The sequence below is a fragment of the Panulirus ornatus genome, chromosome 23 (assembly GCF_036320965.1).
Source record: "Panulirus ornatus isolate Po-2019 chromosome 23, ASM3632096v1, whole genome shotgun sequence".
Lineage (NCBI taxonomy): Eukaryota > Metazoa > Arthropoda > Malacostraca > Decapoda > Palinuridae > Panulirus > Panulirus ornatus.
This window is the reverse complement of record NC_092246.1, coordinates 13,569,857-13,585,050: the sequence shown is the minus strand read 5'-3', so window position 1 is coordinate 13,585,050 and position 15,194 is coordinate 13,569,857. Positions and strand designations below refer to the sequence as shown.

The 15,194-nt window shown below is 40.4% G+C and overlaps 1 protein-coding gene across 1 annotated transcript in view; it reads right to left on the bottom strand.

Moving 5' to 3' along the window:
- Positions 1-15,194, bottom strand: part of LOC139756948 (glutamate receptor ionotropic, kainate 5-like) — a 53,680-nt gene that overhangs the window by 27,180 nt on the left and 11,306 nt on the right. Inside the window, exons 2-4 of the mRNA XM_071676891.1 lie at positions 14,879-15,109; positions 2,396-2,574; positions 1,549-1,699 (exon numbers count right to left, since the gene is read on the bottom strand). Coding sequence (XP_071532992.1) covers positions 1,549-1,699; positions 2,396-2,574; positions 14,879-15,109 — 561 coding nt within the window. The remainder of the gene's footprint in view (positions 1-1,548; positions 1,700-2,395; positions 2,575-14,878; positions 15,110-15,194) is intronic.

The window sequence follows — 15,194 nt, the reverse complement described above, 5'->3', positions numbered from 1 at the left end:
TTTCTTAATACCTTCCACAGAGCATCTCTATCAACTCTATCATATGCCTTCTCCAGATCCATAAATGCTACATACAAATCCATTTGCTTTTCTAAGTATTTCTCACATACATTCTTCAAAGCAAACACCTGATCCACACATCCTCTACCACTTCTGAAACCACACTGCTCTTCCCCAATCTGGGAGGTAAGTTTGAATGGAGAAAAACTGGAGGAAGTAAAGTGTTTTAGATATCTAGGAGTGGATCTGGCAGCGGATGGAACCATGGAAGCGGAAGTGAATCATAGGGTGGGGGAGGAGGCGAAAATCCTGGGAGCCTTGAAGAATGTGTGGAAGTCGAGAACATTATCTCGGAAAGCAAAAATGGGTATGTTTGAAGGAATAGTGGTTCCAACGATGTTGTATGGTTGCGAGGCGTGGGCTATGGATAGAGTTGTGCGCAGGAGGATGGATGTGCTGGAAATGAGATGTTTGAGGACAATGTGTGGTGTGAGGTGGTTTGATCGAGTAAGTAATGTAAGGGTAAGAGAGATGTGTGGAAATAAAAAGAGCGTGGTTGAGAGAGCAGAAGAGGGTGTTTTGAAATGGTTTGGGCACATGGAGAGAATGAGTGAGGAAAGATTGACCAAGAGGATATGTGTGTCGGAGGTGGAGGGAACGAGGAGAAGTGGGAGACCAAATTGGAGGTGGAAAGATGGAGTGAAAACGATTTTGTGTGATCGGGGCCTGAAGATGCAGGAAGGTGAAAGGAGGGCAAGGAATAGAGTGAATTGGATCGATATGGTATACCGGGGTTGACGTGCAGTCAGTGGATTGAATCAGGGCATGTGAAGCGTCTGGGGTAAACCATGGAAGGTTGTGTGGGGCCTGGATGTGGAAAGGGAGCTGTGGTTTCGGGCATTATTGCGTGGCAGCTAGAGACTGAGTGTGAACGAATGGGGCCTTTGTTGTCTTTTCCTAGTGCTACCTCGCACACATGAGGGGGGAGGGGGAAGGTATTCCATGTGTGGCGAGGTGGCGATGGGAGTGAATGGGGGCAGACAGTGTCAATTGTGAGCATGGGTATATATATATATGTGTCTGTGTATGTATATATATGTGTACATTGAGATGTATAGGTATGTATATTTGCGTGTGTAGACGTGTGTGTGTATATATTGTGTATGGGGGTGGGTTGGGCCATTTCTTTCGTCTGTTTCCTTGCGCTACCTCGCAAACGCGGGAGACAGCGACAAAGCAAAATAAAAAAAAAAAAAATAATATATATATATATATATATATATATATATATATATATATATATATATATATATATATATATATATATATATATATATATATATATATATATATATATATATACATATATATATATATATATATATATATATATATATATATATATATATATATATATATATATATATATATATATATATATATATATATATATATATATATATATATATATATATATATATATATATATATATATATATATATATATATATACATATATAATTCATGGACACAGGTAACGTGGCCTACCTCAGACTCCACTCGTTCGTCCTCAGGTTTACTTGTCCTCAGGTGTCTAACTTTCCTCTTAATGACGTCATCCATCCATAGGTCTATGAGGCCGGCCTCGATCAAGCGCTGCTTCATCCCTCTAAACTGACTCAAAAATGGCGCGCCTTTCCTGTAATTTGCATCGCAGGAAAGCTAGTAACACACTTTCTTTCTTTACAGCAAGTAAGAAATATGTAATATCCAGTATGCAAATACGGTTTATGTATTTTGGTCTAATTTCACACAGATGTAATTTATAAGGATGTCCTTTGAGTGATAACTGCTGATGGTTGGTTGGTTCCTTTGTTTTAAACCTTACCAACTCTCAGCGCCATTAAGGTCGTCAACTTCAAGTTACGTTCACCGACCGAAACATCTTTAACACCTCGTTGAGCAATTAAGGATTATTCAAGACTACATACACTTTCATTATGCACAAGGCCCATTAGATTGATGACAGTCATGCACATCTATCATTCCATGTTCCCTTGCTCCCAGATGTTCCCATTCAAAACAAATAAATTTTGGAAAGTTAAGATTCTCTTACTCAATCAGTTATGCCCTTTTCGAATTTTGACCGGTTAGTCATTATCTACACTTCAAAGTTAATATGTTAGACAATCTGTTTGATACACGTTGTTTTTGTCTACATGATAATGTCCAACAGTCTTTCAACTTTCATTTATACTTAAAAGTTCAGGTGTTGAAATTTGTGAAGTCTATTGTGATTTCATCATATCGTCAAAATGGATTTTATATCAACTTTCATATAGTTGTGTTTAACATGAGATCATATTCACGACTGACAGCACCAAGGCAATCTTACCGGACGCCCCAGGAGTTACCCCCTAAGATAGGGTACTCAGAGGTGCTTAAGTGAAAGGGTGTCTTGCCATATTTATCAAAGTAAACGGACAAGATTTTGACGTTGATATCTGACTTTAAGGTTATGTAGGAAAAGCCTCCATCCAAAACTCGCTCCACTCCTTCTTCCACCGCGTAGATCTAAAAATAAAGTTTAGAACTTAGAACTAGTAGAGAAATAGTCTTTTTTCAACATTTCGGTACAAAAGAATTCATTATATTGGGCGTGGAACATATATATATATATATATATATATATATATATATATATATATATATATATATATATATATATATACTGCCTAAGTATCTCCTTTTGTATCATACAAGATGACTAAGGGGCTGGAAATATTCCCCTCCTGTATAACTTTTCCAAAGAAGGAACAGAGGAATGTAGATAAGCAAGGATATATTCCTTAAAGGCTCATTCATCTGTTCCTGATGCTGCCTTGCTTACACACACACATAAGTGAAGGTTGGTCAACAGTAGGGTTGTGTGATGTCACCATGGTTGTTTAGTTTGTTTATGAACAGGGTGGTGAAGGACATGAATGCAAGAGTCTTCAAGAAAGGGGCAATTATGCAGACTGTGGGGCATGAGAAGGCCTGGGAAGTGAGTGAGTTGTGATTGCTGATGATACAGCAGTGGTTGTAGATTTGAGTGAGAAACTGCAGAAGTTGGTGACTGAGTTTGGAGGAGTGTGTGAAAGGAGGATGTTGAGAGTGAATGTGAATAAAAGCAAGGTTATTGGGTTCAGCAAGGTAGAGGAACAAGTTGGTTGGGTTGTTATTTTGAATGGAGAAAAACTGGAGGAAGTGAGGTGTTTTAGATATCAGGGAGTGGACATGGCATTGAATGTAAGCATATAAGTGGAGGTGGGTGGGTGAGGGGGGGGGGGTTCAAAGGTTCTGGAAGCATTAAAGAACATGTGGAAAGAGACATCATTATCTGGGAGGGCAAAAATGGGTATATTTGAAGGTATAATGAATACGAGGCATGGGCGATAAATAAGACTGTGCGGAGGAGTGTGGTTCTGTTGAAATGATACATTTACTGATACTCACTCACCCTAATCTTAATTGCCCACTTTTTCAACCCCTGCTCTTTCCTCTTGACCTTCTGCCTCTTCTCTTATACATCTCCCAGTCATTTGCACTCCTGTGTAAGTACTGCCCAAATGCCTCTCTTTTCCTGTTTACCCGCAACTTTACTTCTTTCCACCCTTTCTAATCTGCCCACCTTCCACATGACACTGCATTTCTTGCACACGCCAACACTGCTTTCCTCAGTACCTTCCATTCCTCACCTATACCTGTTGCTTCATTTACTCTCACCTTTTGCCATTCTACACTCAATCTCACTTGGTATTTCTTCACACTAGTTTCTTTTCCAAGCTCTACAAATCTTCACCCTTTCTTCCTCAAGATAGTGGACAGACTTCCATTCAGCTGTCCTTCTCAGCACATTTACATTAAAAAGTCTCTCTTTTACATGCAAATCAATTAATATGTAATCCAATAATGCCCACTGGCCACATTTCGTACTCATATGTAAATTAGTGTATAACCCTCTATCTACACTAGGTATTCCCAATCACTAGTTCTTTTTCAGGACCCAACTCCACAAGCTGTTCACTATTTCCATTCAGTAATAGTGAATACACCATGTCCCTTAATTATACCCTCAACTGTCGCGTCATTCACCTTCACATTCAAATCACCCATCACTAATACCTGGTATCTTACATCAAAACTGCTTACACACTTTTTCTGCTGCTCTCAAAACACTTGTTTCTCATGGTCTTGCTTCCCATGGTCAGGTGCCTGTGCACTATTGATCACCCATCTCTCACTATCCACTTTCATTTTTACACTCTTCTGTCTAGAATTCACTTACAATCTTTCATACATTCTCACCAATAATTGGCAGATCGTAAAACATTTCTGAACCATTCTCTCCCTCTACCCTTGGCCTTTGTTTCTCTCAGAGCTGGAACATTGATGTTTCTTTTTAAAAACATACTTCCTATCTCTCTTCTCTTCTCATCTAGTTGCACACATTTGGACGCCCCAGACTGAGCCTTCGGGGAGGCAGAGTACTCCCTGCTGGAATCCTTCTTTTGTTCCATCATTTAGAAATTGAAATGCAGGAAGTGGAGGGTTTCTAGATCTCCACTTATGATCCCTCTTGATGCATTTCATGACATTTTTTTTTCAAAAGAAAGAACAGAGAAGGGGGCCAGGTGAGGATACTCCCTCAAAGGCCCAGTCCTCTTTCCTTAATGCTACCTCGCTAATGCGGGAAATGGCGAAAAGTATAAAAAAGAATAAATATATATATATATATATATATATATATATATATATATATATATATATATATATATATATATATATATATATATATATATATATATTCTTTTTTTTTTTTTTTGCTTTGTCGCTGTCTCCCGTGTTTGCGAGGTAGCGCAAGGAAACACGAAAGAAATGGCCGAACCCACCCCCATACACATGTATATACATACGTCCACACACGCAAATAGACATACCTACACAGCTTTCCATGGTTTACCCCAGAAGCTTCACATGCCCTAATTCAATCCACCCACCCACATACACATGTATGTAAATACACGTCCACACACGCAAATATATATACCTATACATCTCAATGTACACATATATATACACACACAGACATATACATAAATACATATCTACATAGTTCATCCTGTCTGCCTTTATTCCCATCGCCACCTCGCCACACATGGAATAACAACCCCCTCCCCCCTCATGTGTAAGAGGTAGCGCTAGGAAAAGACAACAAAGGCCCCATTCGTTCACACTCAGTCTCTAGCTGTCATGTAATAATGCACTGAAACCAGAGCTCCCTTTCCACATCCAGGCCCCACAAAACTTTCCATGGTGTACCCCAGACGCTTCACATGCCCTGGTTCAATCCATTGACAGCACGTCGACCCCGGTATAACACATCGTTCCAATTCACTCTATTCCTTGCACGCCTTTCACCCTCCTGCATGTTCAGGCCCCGATCACTCAAAATCTTTTTCACTCCATCTTTCCACCTCCAGTTTGGTCCCCCACTTCTCCTCGTTCCCCCACCTCCGACACATATATCCTCTTGGTCAATCTTTCCTCACTCATTCTCTCCATATGACCAAACCATTTCAAAACACCCTCTTCTGCTCTCTCAACCACACTTCTTATTTTCACACATCTCTCTTACAGTTACATTACCTACTCGATCAAACCACCTCACACCACATATTGTCCTCAAAAATCTCATTTCCAGCACATCTACCCTCCTGTGCACAACTCTATCTATAGCCTACGCCTCGCAACCATACAACATTGTTAGAACCACTATTCCTTCTAACATACCAATTTTTGCTTTCCGAGATAATGTTCTCGACTTCCAAACATTCTTCAAGGCTCCCAGAATTTTCGCCCCCTCACCCACCCTATGATTCACTTCCGCTTCCATGGTTCCATACGCTGCCAGATCCACTCCCAGATATATAAAACACTTTACTCCCTCCAGTTTTTCTCCATTCAAACTTACCTCCCAATTGACTTGACCCTCAACCCTACTGTACCTAATAACCTTGCTCTTATTCACATTCACTCATAACTTTCTTCTTTCACACACTTTAACAAACTCAGTCACCAGCTTCTGCAGTTTCTCACATGAATCAGCCACCAACGCTGTATCATCAGCGAACAACAACTGACTCACTTCCCAAGCTCTCATCCCCAACAGACTTCATACTTGCCCCTCTTTCCAAAACTCTTGCATTCACCTCACTAACAACCACATTCTTAAACAAATTAAACAACCATGGAGATATCACACACCCCTGCCGCAAACCTACATTCACTGAGAACCAATCACTTTCCTCTCTTCCTACACGTACACATCCCTTACATCCTCGATAAAAAATTTTCACTGTTTCATACAACTTGCCTCCCACCCCATATATTCTTAATACCTTCCACAGAGCATCTCTATCAACTCTATCATATGCCTTCTGCAGATCCATAAATGCTAAATACAAATACATTTGCTTTTCTAAGTATTTCTCACATACATTCTTCAAAGCAAACACCTGATCCACACATCCCCTACCACTTCTGAAACCACACTGCTCATCCCCAATCTGATGCTCTGTACAGGCCTTCACCCTCTCAATCAATACCCTCTTATATAATTTACCAGGAATACTCAACAAACTTATACCTTTGTAATTTGAGCACTCACTTTTATCCCCTTTGCCTTTGTACAATTCCACTATGCAAGCATTCCGCCAATCCTCAGGCACCTCACCATGAGTCATACATACATTAAATAACCCTACCAACCAGTCAACAATACAGTCACCCCCTTTTTTAATAAATTCCACTGCAATACCATTCAAAAATGCTGCCTTGCTGGCTTTCATCTTCCGTAAAGCTTTTACTACCTCTTCTCTATTTAACAAATCATTTTCCCTAACCCTCTCACTTTGCACACCACCTCGACCAAAACACCCTATATCTGCCACTCTATCATCAAACACATTCAACAAACATTCAAAATACTCACTCCATCTCCTTCTCACATCACCACTACTTGTTATCACCTCCCCATTAGCCCCCTTCACTGAAATTCCCACTTGCTCCCTGGTCTTAGCATTTTATCTACCTCCTTCCAAAACATATTTTGATTCTCCCGGAAATTTAATGATACTCTCTCACCCCAACTCCCATTTCCTCTTTTTTCCACCTCTTGCACCTTTCTCTTGACCTCCTGCCTCTTTCTTTTATACATCTCCCACTCATTTGCATTTTTTCCTTGGAAAAATAGTCCAAATGCATCTCTCTTCTCTTTTACTAATAATCTCACTTCTTCATCCCACCACTCACTACCTTTTCTAATCAACCCACCTTCCACGCTTCTCATGCCACAAGCATCTTTTGCGCAAGCCATCACTGCTTCCATAAATACATCCCATTCCTCCCCCACTACCCTTACCTCCTTTGTTCTCACCTTTTTTCATTCTGTACTCAGTCTCTCCGGGTACTTCCTCACACAAGTCTCCTTCCCAAGCTCACTTACTCTCACCACTCTCTTCACACCAACATTCTCTCTTCTTTTCTGAAAACCCCCACAAATCTTCACCTTCTCCTCCACAAGACAATGATCAGACATCCCTCCAGTTGCACCTCTAAGCACATTAACATCCAAAAGTCTCTTTTTCGTGCGTCTATCAATCAACACGTAATCCAATAACGCTCTCTGGCTATCTCTCCTACTTACATACGTAAACTTATGTATATCTCGCTTATTAAACCAGGTATTCCCAATCACCAGTCCTTTTTCAGCACATAAATCTACAAGCTCCTCATCATTTCCATTTACAACACTAAACTCTCCATGTATACCCATTATTCCCTCAACTACCCTCATTACTCACCTTTGCATTCAAAGCACCCATCACTATAACCCGGTCTCGTGCATCAAAAACAATAACACACTCATTCAGCTGCTCCCAAAACACTTGCCTCTCATGATCTTTCTTCTCATGCCCAGGTGCATATGCACTAGTAATCACCCACCTCTCTCCATCAACTTTCAGTTTTACCCATATCAATCTAGAATTTACTTTCTTACACATACTCACACAACTCCTGACTCAGGAGAAGTGCTAATCCTTCCCTTGCTCTTGTCCTCTCACTAACCCCTGCCTTTACTCCCAAGACATTCCCAAACCACTCTTCCCCTTTACCCTTTAGCTTCGTTTCACTCAGAGCCAAATCATCCAGGTTCCTTTCCTCAAACATACTACCTATCTCTCCTTTTTTCTCATCTTGGTTAAATCCACACACATTTAGACACCCCACTCTGAGCCGTCGAGGAGGATGAGCATTCCTCGCGTGACTCCTTCTTCTGTTTCCCCTTTTAGAAAGTTAAAATACAAGGAGGGGAGGGTTTCTGGCGCCCCGCTCCCGTCCCCTTTAGTTTCCTTCCGCGACACGTGAGGAATGCGTGGGAAGTATTCTTTCTCCACTATCCCCAGGATGTATATATATATATATATATATATATATATATATATATATATATATATATATATATATATATATATATATATATATATATATTTTTTTTTTTTTTTTTTTTTTTTTTTTAATTTTCCAAAAGAGGGAACAGAGAAGGGGCCCAGGTGAGGATATTCCCTCAAGGGCCCAGTCCTCTGTTCTCAACGCTACCTCGCTAATGCGGGAAATGGCGAATAGTATAAAAAAAAAAAATATATATATATATATTATCCCTGGGGATAGGGGATTAAGAACACTTCCCACGCATTCCTCACGTGTCGTAGAAGTCGACTAAAGGGGACGGGAGCGGGGGGCCAGAAACCCTCCCCTCCTTGTATTTTAACTTTCTAAAAGGGGAAACAGAAGGAGTCACGCGAGGAGTGCTCATCCTCCTCGAAGGCTCATATTGGGGTGTCTAAATGTTTATGGATGTAACCAAGATGAGAAAAAAGGAGAGATAGGTAGCATGTTTGAGGAAAGGAACCTGGATGTTTTGGCTCTGAGTGAAACGAAGCTAAAGGGTAAAGGGGAAGAGTGGTTTGGGAATGTCTTGGGGGTAAAGTCAGGGGTTAGTGAGACGACAATAGCAAGGGAAGGAGTAGCGCTACTACTGAATCAAGAGTTGTGGGAGTATGTGATAGAGTGTAAGAAAGTAAATTCTAGACTGATATGGGTAAAACAGAAAGTTGATGGAGAGAGATGGGTGATTATTGGTGCATATGCACCTGGGCATGACAAGAAAGATCATGAGAGGCAAGTGTTTTGGGAGCAGCTGAATGAGCGTATTAGTGGTTTTGATGCACAAGACAGGGTTATAGTGATGGGTGATTTGAATGCAAGGGTGAGTAATGTGGCAGTTTAGGGAATAATTGGTATACACGGAACGTTCAATGTTGTAAATGGAAACGGTGAAGAGCTTGTAGATTTATGTGCTGAAAAAGGACTGGTGATTGGGAATACCTGGTTTAAAAAGAGAGACATACATAAGTATACTTATGTAAGTAGAAGAGATGGCCAGAGAGCGTTATTGGATTACGTGTTAATTGATAGACGCATGAAAGAGAGACTTTTGGATGTTAATGTGCTGAGAGGTGCAACTGGAGAGATGTCTGATCATTATCTTGTGGAGGCGAAGGTGAAGAATTGTGGGGATTTTAAGAAAAGAAGAGAGAATGTTAGGGTGAAGAGAGTGGTGAGAGTAAGTGAGCTTAGGAAGGAGACTTTTGTGAGGAAGTACCAGGAGAGACTGAGTACAGAATGGAAAAAGGTTAGAACAAAGGAGGTAAGGGGAGTGGGGGAGGAATGGGATATATTTATGGAAGCAGTGATGGCTTGCGCAAAAGATGCTTGTGGCATGAGAAGCGTGGGAGGTGGGTTCATTAGAATAGGTAGTGAGTGGTGGGATGAAGAAGTAAGATTAATAGTGAAGGAGAAGAGAGAGGCATTTGAACGATTTCAGCAGGGAAAAAATGCAAATGAATGCGAGAGGTATAAAAGAAAGAGGCATGAGGTCAAGAGAAAGGTGCAACAGGTGAAAAAGAGGGCAAATGAAAGTTGGGGTGAGAGAGTATCATTAAATTTCAGGGAGAATAAAAAGATGTTCTGGATGGAGGTAAATAAAGTGCGTAAGACAAGGGAGCAAATGGGAACTTCAGTGAAGGGGGCTAATAAGGAGGTGATAACAAGTAGTGGTGATGTGAGAAGGAGATGGAATGAGTATTTTGAAGGTTTGTTGAATGTGTTTGATGATAGAGTGGCAGATATATGGTGTTTTGATCGAGGTGGTGTGAAAAGTGAGAGGGTTAGGGAAAATGATTTGGTAAATAGAGAAGAGGTAGTAAAAGCTTTACGGAAGATGAAAGCCGGCAAGGCAGCAGGTTTGGATGGTATTGCATTGGAATTCATTAAAAAAGAGGGTGACTGTATTGTTGACTGGTTGGTAAAGTTATTTAATGTATGTATGACTAATGGTGAGTTGCCTGAGGATTGGCGGAATGCTTGCATAGTGCCCTTGTACAAAGGTAATGGGGATAAGAGTGAGAGCTCAAATTACAGAGGTATAAGTTTGGTGAGTATTCCTGGTAAATTATATGGGAGGGTATTGATTGAGAGGGTGAAGGCATGTACAGAGCATCAGATTGGGGATGAGCAGTGTGGTTTCAGAAGTGGTATGGGATGTAATGGATCAGGTGCTTTTGCTTTGAAAAATGTATGTGAGAAATACTTAGAATAGCAAATGGATTTGTATGTAGCATTTATGGATCTGTAGAAGGCATATGATAGACTTGATAGAGATGCTCTGTGGAAGGTATTAAGAATATATGGTGTGGGAGGCAAGTTGTTAGAAGCAGTGAAAAGTTTTTATCGAGGATGTAAGGCATGTGTACGTGTAGGAAGAGAGGAAAGTGATTGGTTCTCAGTGAATGTAGGTTTGCGGCAGGGGTGTGTAATGTCTCCATGGTTGTTTAATTTGTTTAAGGATGGGATTTTTAAGGAGGTGAATGCAAGAGTTTTGGAAAGACGGGCAAGTATGCAGTCTGTTGTGGATGAGAGAGCTTGGGAAGTGAGTCAGTTGTTGTTCGCTGATGATACAGCGCTGGTGGCTGATTCATGTAAGAAACTGCAGAAGCTGGTGCCTGAGTTTGGTAAAGTGTGTGGAAGAAGAAAGTTAAGAGTAAGTGTGAGTAACTGCAAGGTTATTAGGTACAGTAGAGTTGAGGGTCAAGTCAATTGAGAGGTAAGTTTGAATGGAGAAAAACTGGAGGGAGTAAAGTGTTTTAGATATCTGGAAATGGATCTGGAAGAGGATGGAACCATGGAAGCGGAAGTGAATCATAGTGTGGGGGTGGGGGTCAAAGTTCTTGAAGCCTTGAAGAATATTTGGAAGTCGAGAACATTATCTCGGAAAGCAAAAATGGGTATGTTTGAAGGAATAGTGGTTCCAACAATGTTGTATGGTTGCGAGGCGTGGACTATGGATAGAGTTGTGCGCAGGAGGGTGGATGTGCTGGAAATGAGATATTTGAGGGCAATGTGTGGTGTAAGGTGGTTTGATCGAGTAAGTAATGTAAGGGTAAGAGAGATGTGTGGAAATAAAAAAAGGGTGGTTGAGAGACCAGACGAGGGTGTTTTGAAATGGTTTGGGCACATGGAGAGAATGAGTGAGGAAAGATTGACCAAGAGGATATATATGTCAGAGGTGGAGGGAACGAGGAGAGGTGGGAGACCAAAATGGAGGTGGAAAGATGGAGTGAAAATGATTTTGAGTGATCGGGGCCTGAACATGCAGGAGGGTGAAAGGCGTGCAAGGAATAGAGTGAATTGGAACGATGTGGCATACTGGGGTCGACGTGCTGTCAATGGATTGAACCAGGGCATGCGAAGCGTCTGGGGGAAACCATAGAAAGTTGTGTGGGGCCTGGATGTGGAAAGGGAGCTGTGGTTTCGGTGCATTATTACATGACAGCTAGAGACTGAGTGTGAACGAATGGGGCCTTTCGTGTCTTTTCCTAGCGCTACCTCGCACACATGAGGGGGGAGGGGGTTGATATTCCATGTGTGGCGAGTTGGCGGTGGGAACAAATAAAGGCTGACAGTATGAATTATGTACATATGTATATATGTATATGTCTGTGTGTGTGTATATTTATGTGTACATTGAGATGTATAGGTATGTATATTTGCGTGTGTGGACGTGTATGTATATACATGTGTATGTAGGCGGGTTTTGCCATTCTTTCGTCTGTTTCCTTTTCCTTTGTCGCTGTCTCCCGCGTTAGCGGGAGACAGCGACATAGCAAAATAATTGAATATATATATATATATATATATATATATATATATATATATATATATATATATAAATATATACATATATTTATATATATATGTATATATATAATATATATATATATATATATATATATATATATATATATATATATATATATATATATATATATATATATATATATATATATATATATATATGTTATCCCTGGGGATAGGGGAGAAAGAATACTTCCCACGTATTCCCTGCGTGTCGTAGAAAATGACTAAAAGGGGAGGGAGCGGGGGGCTGGAAATCCTCACATCTCGCTTTTTTTTTTTTTTTTATTTTCCAAAAGAGGGAACAGAGAAGGTGGCCAGGTGAGGATATTCCCTCAAACGTCCAGTCCTCTGTTCTTAACGCTACCTTGCTAACACGGAAAATGGAGAATAGTTTGAAAGAAAGATATACTTTCATACTATTCATACTTTCATACTATATATATATATATATATATATATATATATATATATATATATATATATATATATATATATATATATATATATATATATATATATATATATGATCGGCATATGATAGAGTTGATAGAGATGCTCTGTGGAAGGTATTAAGAATATATGGTGTGGGAGGCAAGTTGTTAGAAGCAGTGAAATGTTTTTATCGAGGATGTAAGGCATGTGTACGTGTAGGAAGAGAGGAAAATGATTGGTTCTCAGTGAATATAGGTTTGTGGCATGGGTGTGTGATGTCTCCATGGTTGTTTAATTTGTTTATGGATGGGGTTGTTAGGGAGGTGAATGCAAGAGTTTTGGAAAGAGGGGCAAGTATGCAGTCTGTTGGGGATGAGAGAGCTTGGGAAGTGAGTCAGTTGTTGTTCGCTGATGATACAGCGCTGGTGGCTGATTTATATGAGATCTGCGGAAGCTGGTGACTGAGTTTGGTAAAGTGTGTGGAAGAAGAAAGTTAAGAGTAAATGTGAATAAGAGCAAGGTTATTAGGTACAGTAGGGTTGAGGGTCAAGTCAATTGGGAGGTAAGTTTGAATGGAGAAAAACTGGAGGAAGTAAACTGTTTTAGATATCTGGGAGTGGATCTGGCAGCGGATGTAACCATGGAAGCGGAAGTGGATCATAGGATGGGGAAGGGGCGAAAATTCTGGGAGCCTTGAAGAATGTGTGGAAGTCGGGAACATTATCTCGGAAAGCAAAAATGGGTATGTTTGAAGGAATAGTGGTTCCAACAATGTTGTATGGTTGCGAGGCGTGGGCTATGGATAGAGTTGTGCGCAGGAGGGTGGATGTGCTGGAAATGAGATGTTTGAGGACAATGTGTGGTGTGAGGTGGTTTGATCGAGTAAGTAACGTAAGGGTAAGAGAGATGTGTGGAAATAAAAAGAGCGTGGTTGAGAGAGCAGAAGAGGGTGTTTTGAAATGGTTTGGGCACATGGAGAGAATGAGTGATAAAAGATTGACCAAGAGGATATATGTGTCGGAGGTGGAGGAACGAGGAGAAGTGGGAGACCAAATTGGAGGTGGAAAGATGTAGTGAAAAAGATTTTGTGTGATCGGGGCCTGAACATGCAGGAGGGTGAAAGGAGGGCAAGGAATAGAGTGAATTGGATCGATGTGGTATACCGGGGTTGACGTGCTGTCAATGGATTGAATCAGGGCATGCGAAGCGTCTGGGGTAAACCATGGAAAGTTGTGTGGGCCTGGATGTGGAAAGGGAGCTGTGGTTTCGGTGCATTATTACATGACAGCTAGAGGCTAAGTGTGAACGAATGCGGCCTTTGGTGTCTTTTCCTAGCGCTACCTCGCACAGATGAGGGGGGAGGGGGTTGTTATTCCATGTGTGGCGAGGTGGCGATGGGAACAAATAAAGGCTGACAGTATGAATTATGTACATGTGTATATATATATATATATATATATATATATATATATATATATATATATATATATATATATATATATATATATATATATATATATATATATATATATATATATATATATATATATATATATGTCTGTGTTTGTATATTTATGTGTACATTGAGATGTATAGGTATGTATATTTGCGTGTGTGGATGTGTATGTATATACATGTGTATGTGGGCGGGTTGGGCCATTCTTTCGTCTGTTTCCTTGCGCGACCTTGCTAACGCGGGAGACAGCGACAAAGCAAAATAAATAGAAATAAATATATATATATATATATATATATATATATATATATATATATATATATATATATATATATATATATATATATATACTAAGCAAGGTACAACGACAAGCCCCCACGGAAGGATGAACAGCAATTCCGTTATCATTACTCGTAAATAATTTTGAGGACATTCATTCCACTTATATGTATGGTATCAGGTGTATTTACTGAGCAGGGAATATCATTCACAAATATAATCGGGCAGTGAAGCACTGAGCAACTACAACTGAAAACGTAAACTTAAGGAGTATCTGTTGCAGGCATTGAAGGCATTAGTCCAGGAGAGAAAACTTATATGAAATAATGAATATACCTTCCCACTCACCGGCATGTGTCTCTGTATCTCCTTTATGTCCGGGTCAGGGCTCTGGGTGAAGTAGAGGAGAGTTGTCCCACTGAAGTTCTTCCCGCCCCAGGACCAGCCATCTCGGGACAGAAGGTCTTGGAAGGTGTTGATGGGGAGAGTCTTGCCCTGGACTGAGAGGTGGGACACAAGGGAAGAGCGGTAACCTATGCCGATAACCACACATGACAACAGCCAAGATCCCACAAACACCTGTGTATGGTAATATATTAATACACATATGTAAAAAAAACCTGGCAGCTGTCTCTCCATAGAAGCGTTTTATACTTCATATGAG